Consider the following 6,000-nt stretch of genomic DNA (forward strand, 5'->3'; position numbering starts at 1 on the left):
ATAAGAGAAGACAGAGAGAGAGGGAGGAAGATTGCAGAGCAGAGAAGAAGGCCATGTGAAGATGGAGCAGAGAGTGGAGTCCTTCTGCTGGGAGCAAGGACGCCAGGAGCCCCAAGAAGATGGAAGAGGCCAAGAAGGATTCTCCCCGAGAGACTTTGCTGGGGCAGGAGAATGCTGCCAACACCCTAATTTCAGACTTCTTCCCTCCAGAAGTCTAAGAAAGTACATTTCTCTTGCTTTAAGCCAGCAACATATTTTTGGTAATTTTGACATCAGCCCTAGGAAATTAATTCACTTCCAGAGCCTCATTTTGACTGAGAATAGCAGATATGTAATTTCCATGATGCATGATTTTTTCATCCTTTCTTAGATGACTCAGCTCAGCTCTCCCCGTGTTGTCTTAAGCTTTTCTACAGCTTCGATACCCTGAGGGTGAAAAACTCTGAGCGGATTCATTGTTTCGGATTCCAGTTTCTAGGACCATCTTGGCCTCTTTTTCCCCATTTTTATCCCCATTGTCCAATCACTTCCCCATTGGCTTGCCTCACATTTCTCTTGGTTTCTTAACTTTGGCATGGAAATCTACATCCTGTCCAACCCTCCCCACCCCCAAACTCACCTTTCTTTATTAATCTACACTCAGGGTTCTGAAATCTGATCTCTTTGTGTGTATCTCTGCAATATAGTAGATATAATAATAATAATATATCTATTGGTGATATAACCATTTATATGGCTATGTAGTATGTAATAAACCATGTGTATATATGTAATATAATATGTAATAAATAAAATAAAGCATGGATATGTGTTTGAGCAAGCTTTGGGAGTTGGTGATGGACAGGAAAGCCTGGCGTGCTGCAGTCCATAGTGTCGCAAAGAGTTGGACATGACTGAGCGATTAAACTAAACTAAATATAGCCATCGTTGCCTCAAATCTCATTTGACATGGTCAGGCATATAGCTCAGATACTAGTAAATAATGGTAGTTTTTTCTCAAGGAAATATTAGATTTCTTCCTACCTCTACTTTTCATTAGAAAACTATGGTCTTCTGTGTTAATAATTTTTCTACTCTTCCTTCTAAACAGCTGGAGTCCACTGCTTCTCACAAGTGCTTTGAATTTTTACAGGAGAGTATATGTATATTTATTTTTCTTAAAAGACCTAGGTTTGGTCCCTGGGCCCAGAATATCCCCTGGAGAAGGGCATGACAACCCACTCCAGCATTCTTGCCTGGAGAATCCCATGGACAGAGGAGCCTGGTGGGCTACAGTCCATGGGGTCGCAAAGAGTCAGACACAACTGAAGTGACTTAGTATACACGCAAGCCCTTCTCACTGTTTCTCATAGTTAGGAACACATTTCTTTCCAAAAACAACCTTCAAAAACTCTCATTGCTCATGTGAACCTCCACTGTCTTTTACAGATTCTGTTACTTTCAAGTATTGAGCTAGTTAGCCTAGAGGTTCCGATTTAACTACTGGCTAGGGTTCTGGCATCAGTATTTATTTAGGCTCCCCAGCTAATTTTAGCACACAATCCAGCAATCACTGTCAGAACATTGCCTGCACTTAACCTGCTAGGAATACATTTACACGCCATTGTGGAAGACATTTACCAGATGTGTGAAATGCAAATTCCTGAGCCTAACATTTGAGTTCCCTTGGTCTCACCCCAATCTGCTATCATCTATCTTGGTCCCTCCTCTCCTGCCCAGCTGATTTGCTCAAATTCTTTAAAGAAAACTTTCTCCCCACCCACCTACCCAAACACATGCACGCACAGATTACATGACTGGCAAGCAATTTTTGTGGCTTTCCTATGGGACTAAAAGAGACACATTTTCCTCACTGAAATGTTAGACCCTACAGATGTTTGAGAGTTTATACAAACAGAAGGGTAGAGTATGTTAAACCAGGTCAGCCCTTTCCCGCAGAGCCAGAATGATTGCTTATTCATTAGTTTGACTGTGCTTTCTTTTCTTCTTTGTTACTGATAAAAATCAGAACCATTTCTTGTGTTTATTAGCTTTACCTAAAAATGCTATTAAAATCATTGGAACATAATGATCTTTGCTACCGTGGTACATAATTATGCTCACATGCTCTAAGTATTTATGGTAAACAACCAAGCTTGCTGGAAGGGCATCTTTGGTCTGATTGACAACGGAAGAGCCACCCCATCACTTTCCTAAAAGCAAACAAAGCCCTTAGCAAAACCAGGCTGATATTTCTCGATTTGTGACCTGTTGTGACAACACTGCTATTTATTTGGTGATGAGTGAGGGCTTCTCTTCTGGTCAGCTGAATAACCTGAGACAGATTCTGGTTTCAACACTCTTCCCCTACCTCTTCCCAGAAAGGGAGGTGTTTGGGAGAGAAAACTAAAACTGAAACAAAGACTCGCAATCTTTAAAACTCTGACAAATGACTGTGAGAACAGATCCAGTTTGCCAGGAAATTTCTATCTGAGTTCCAGAATGGAAATTTCTTCTAAGGAGTATGCATCAACCAGACCACAGGGCAGATGGGGTCTTGTATTGTCTCAGAAAGTCACAATCACTTGATGTTGTTACTGTTTCCCATCTGGTTTTCTTATTTATAAGAAAGGAAACTGCAAAGAATGGGAACACAATCATGGTGGCCCCACCCAATGTTCACACATAAAATGTTATCAAAAAACCCGAAAACGCTTTTCAGCCAATCCAATAATTTTAATAGTATTTTTCTCAGTTCAGTGTATATATTTAATCCCAAGAAGAGAGTGTTGGCTTGTAGATTGGCTCTTTCTTGTGAACTAGAGATGATCTGAATGTGCCTAAATCAAGTTATATACACAAAATGAAGTTTTGAATAAGCTCTGGACTGAGGGTCAGGCAAATTGGCTTCTAGCAGTCCACTGGATTTATGAAAGTGCTTCCATGCTCCATAGCAGTCCAGTGGGAGTGGGGCTAGATCTCTTCCAGTGCCTGTGAAAACTGAGGGTCAGGCAATGCTGATGATTCATTGTAGGTCACAAGAGTTAGTAAGCAAAACCTTGGATGACTCAAGTATCTGGTTTGTGCAGGACTTTCCTGGCTTAGCACAGAAAATCCTGCTTCTTGGAATCCCCTTTGGCCTCTAGCAAATGGACATTCTTGGTCACCCTAGTGGCAGGGTCAGAGAACACAGTCCAATGTTTTGGGCCACAACTGTCGTCTAACACCCTGGAGTCATTACTGTTAGTGCTCAAGTTTCTTGCAGATCTGATTTCAAAACTAACAGCTCTACAGAGTAGCACTTGGGGATCAGCAAGTAGATCCTATCTTCATCTGTATTCCTCTATCACACTCCATAAAAGTTAATTAAATTCTAGGTCAATCATTAATCATGATTAAATCACCAATTAGGTCTGTAGAAGGAAAAATTGGATCTAATAAATGATTGCAGTGATTGTAACATTGGATCTCTAGATTTTTAACTGAGTAGTCTTGGCCCTAATTTATAACATAGTAGAAAAAAAGAAATAAAGAGTCCTGAGTACTTCTGCTTTTTCCAGTAATATGACTTTGGGCAAGCCACTTCTGGTCTTCAGTTTCTAATAACCCTTGCAGTTTTAACATTTTCCATCTCAACCACATTCAAAGATTTAAACAATGTTGAAAAGGAACTGCATTAAGAACAAATAAGAAATAGTTTCAGTTTGTTCTCAAAGGTTTTTTCCTCTTCACAGCAATATCTGTGAATATCGAATCCCTCCTGCTATCCTCAAGGACACCTGAGGTCCACCTGTGTTCTCTTTTCTCTACCACTAGCCAGGCAAGATCAGAGAAGGCAATGGCACCCTACTCCAGTACTCTTGCCTGGAAAATCCCATGGACGGAGGAGCCTGGTGGGCTGCAGTCCATGGGGTCGCTAAGAACAGGACATGACTGAACAACTTCACTTTGACTTTTCACTTTAATGCATTGGAGAAGGAAATGACAACCCACTCCAGTGTTCTTGCCTGGAGAATCCCAGGGACGGGGGAGCCTGCTGGGCTGCGTCTATGGGGTGGCTCAGAGTCGGACACGACTGAAGCTACTTAGCAGCAGCAGCAGCAGCCAGGCAAGGTAAACTGAATTTCTTGCCTTAGTGCTTAGTCACTTGGTCATGTCTGATTCTGTGTGACCTTTTAACTGGGGTAGCCCACGAGGCTCCTCTGTCCATGGGACTCTCCAGGCAAGGATACTGGAGGGATAGCCATTCCCTTCTCCAGGGGATCTTCCAGACCCAGGGATCATATAATTGATCTTTATCTAATTCTCTCTCTCTTTTTGATAACTGCACATTTGCTCACAAATCACTGGAATGACTGGAAATCTATTTAAAAAACAAACAAACAAACAAACAAAAACATGACATTAAAACATTTCACTTGCTCTCTTGCTGCTGTAGCTGTCACTTGCCTTTGCTGGTAATCACCCTGTGCCTTATTTGTACTGTTGGTAAAGAATCCACCTGCAATGCAGGAGACCCTGGTTCAATCCCTGAGTCAGGAAGACCCACTGGAGAAGGGAGAGGTTACCCACTGCAGTATTCTGGCTTAGAGAATTCCATGGACTGTACAGTCCATGGGGTCACAGAGTTGGACATGAGTGAGCAACCTGCACTTATTTGTATTATCCATCCCACATCACAGACCTGGCATTTATGTTGCATCTCTCTTAATGACTACATCATTAAACAAACAAACACAAATCAGCATCTCAAGAAAACTATACTGATTTGCTCTAAGACCCCAGCCTTACCAGAGGATTTGGGAGAAGAAAGCCATAATCTTCAGAAATGTGAAATCTTCCTAAAGTCAAGAATGGTGCTGTCTTCAAATTCTGACTTTGAGGCTCCATAATGTTGTTTGAAGTATCTGTGCCGAGACTGCTGCTGAAGAGACAACTGCTCCAAATATGTCAAAGACACAGGGAGCTTCAGAATAGCATCTCTTCCTCACAGTTAGTTGTCCAGTTGTCTCAGGAACAGGGGAGAACCTTGTTCTGAGGTTAAATTCCACACTACCATGGGACTTTCTCTGACACAAAGCTGAGTAAACAGTTAAAGACTGCTGGTTTAAACAAACAAGGCAAACAAAACCACGTCACACACACACACACACAAATTCTTTTCATACATGTGAATATAAGAAGATTGATTTTAAACCCAGAGACAAATCTGTTCTTCTTTAGAAAAAGGGAGATAAACAAGAGTTTTTGTTGATCTCAAACACTCTGACAGAACCTGGTCCATGATGAACTTTGACAACTGGGTCTTGGGCATAAACTATTAAAACCAGAAGTTAGTACTTTCAGACAGACATGTCAGTGATTGACATGAGTAGAGGGGGACAAGGACTCTGTGGGCATATCAGAACCTCTGAAGGGTTCTGTGTGTAGTTTGAACAGCATATTCCAAGATTATAATTACTTTGAGTGACATTAAGAAATACTGTTTAATTTTTTAAAAAACTTCAATAACACTCAGAGAATATATGTTTTGTGAAGTTTGATAAACAAAGTAACAGATATTAACAAATTCAAGAAAAACCTAATGTATCATCTGTTTAACCCTCTATGTTTATTAAACATATTTTGACAATCCACCTCTAAAATGGGTGATTTTACCTATGAACCAGGTACTACCAGATCTACTTTACAGATTAGTAAACTGAAGTACATACATGTAAATAACCCTGTCCACTGCCTCTCCACTAATTATGGACTAAAGCTGAGCTATCTTTATCTCCAAGCTATTTCTCTGTTCACTTGATCAGGCTGCAAGGCTGTCTGTAAAAGGTGCCATGATGGTTTGAATTCACTGAAACAAGGAGCCCAGTAATAATCCAGATGATAGATTTGCACTGTGAAAATTCCAAAGATTCTACGTTTTGGTCCAGTTGGACCCTGAACTTAAGTCGCCAGGTTGTCAACAAACTTATTTGGAGGCTGACTTGTACCTAGACATCTTCTCCTCCCTCCCTTTCTCTA

At 41.0% G+C, this 6,000-nt stretch overlaps 1 protein-coding gene across 1 annotated transcript in view; it reads right to left on the reverse strand.

The window, feature by feature from the left end:
* Positions 1 to 4,970, reverse strand: part of IDO2 (indoleamine 2,3-dioxygenase 2) — a 61,569-nt gene extending 56,599 nt beyond the window's left edge. The window contains 1 exon segment of the mRNA XM_005897536.3: positions 4,771 to 4,970. Within this exon segment, the coding sequence (XP_005897598.2) occupies positions 4,771 to 4,869 (99 nt within the window). The 5' untranslated portion in view covers positions 4,870 to 4,970.
* Positions 4,971 to 6,000: the final 1,030 nt, after the last annotated feature.

Source organism: Bos mutus, chromosome 27 (assembly GCF_027580195.1).
Source record: "Bos mutus isolate GX-2022 chromosome 27, NWIPB_WYAK_1.1, whole genome shotgun sequence".
Taxonomy (NCBI): domain Eukaryota; kingdom Metazoa; phylum Chordata; class Mammalia; order Artiodactyla; family Bovidae; genus Bos; species Bos mutus.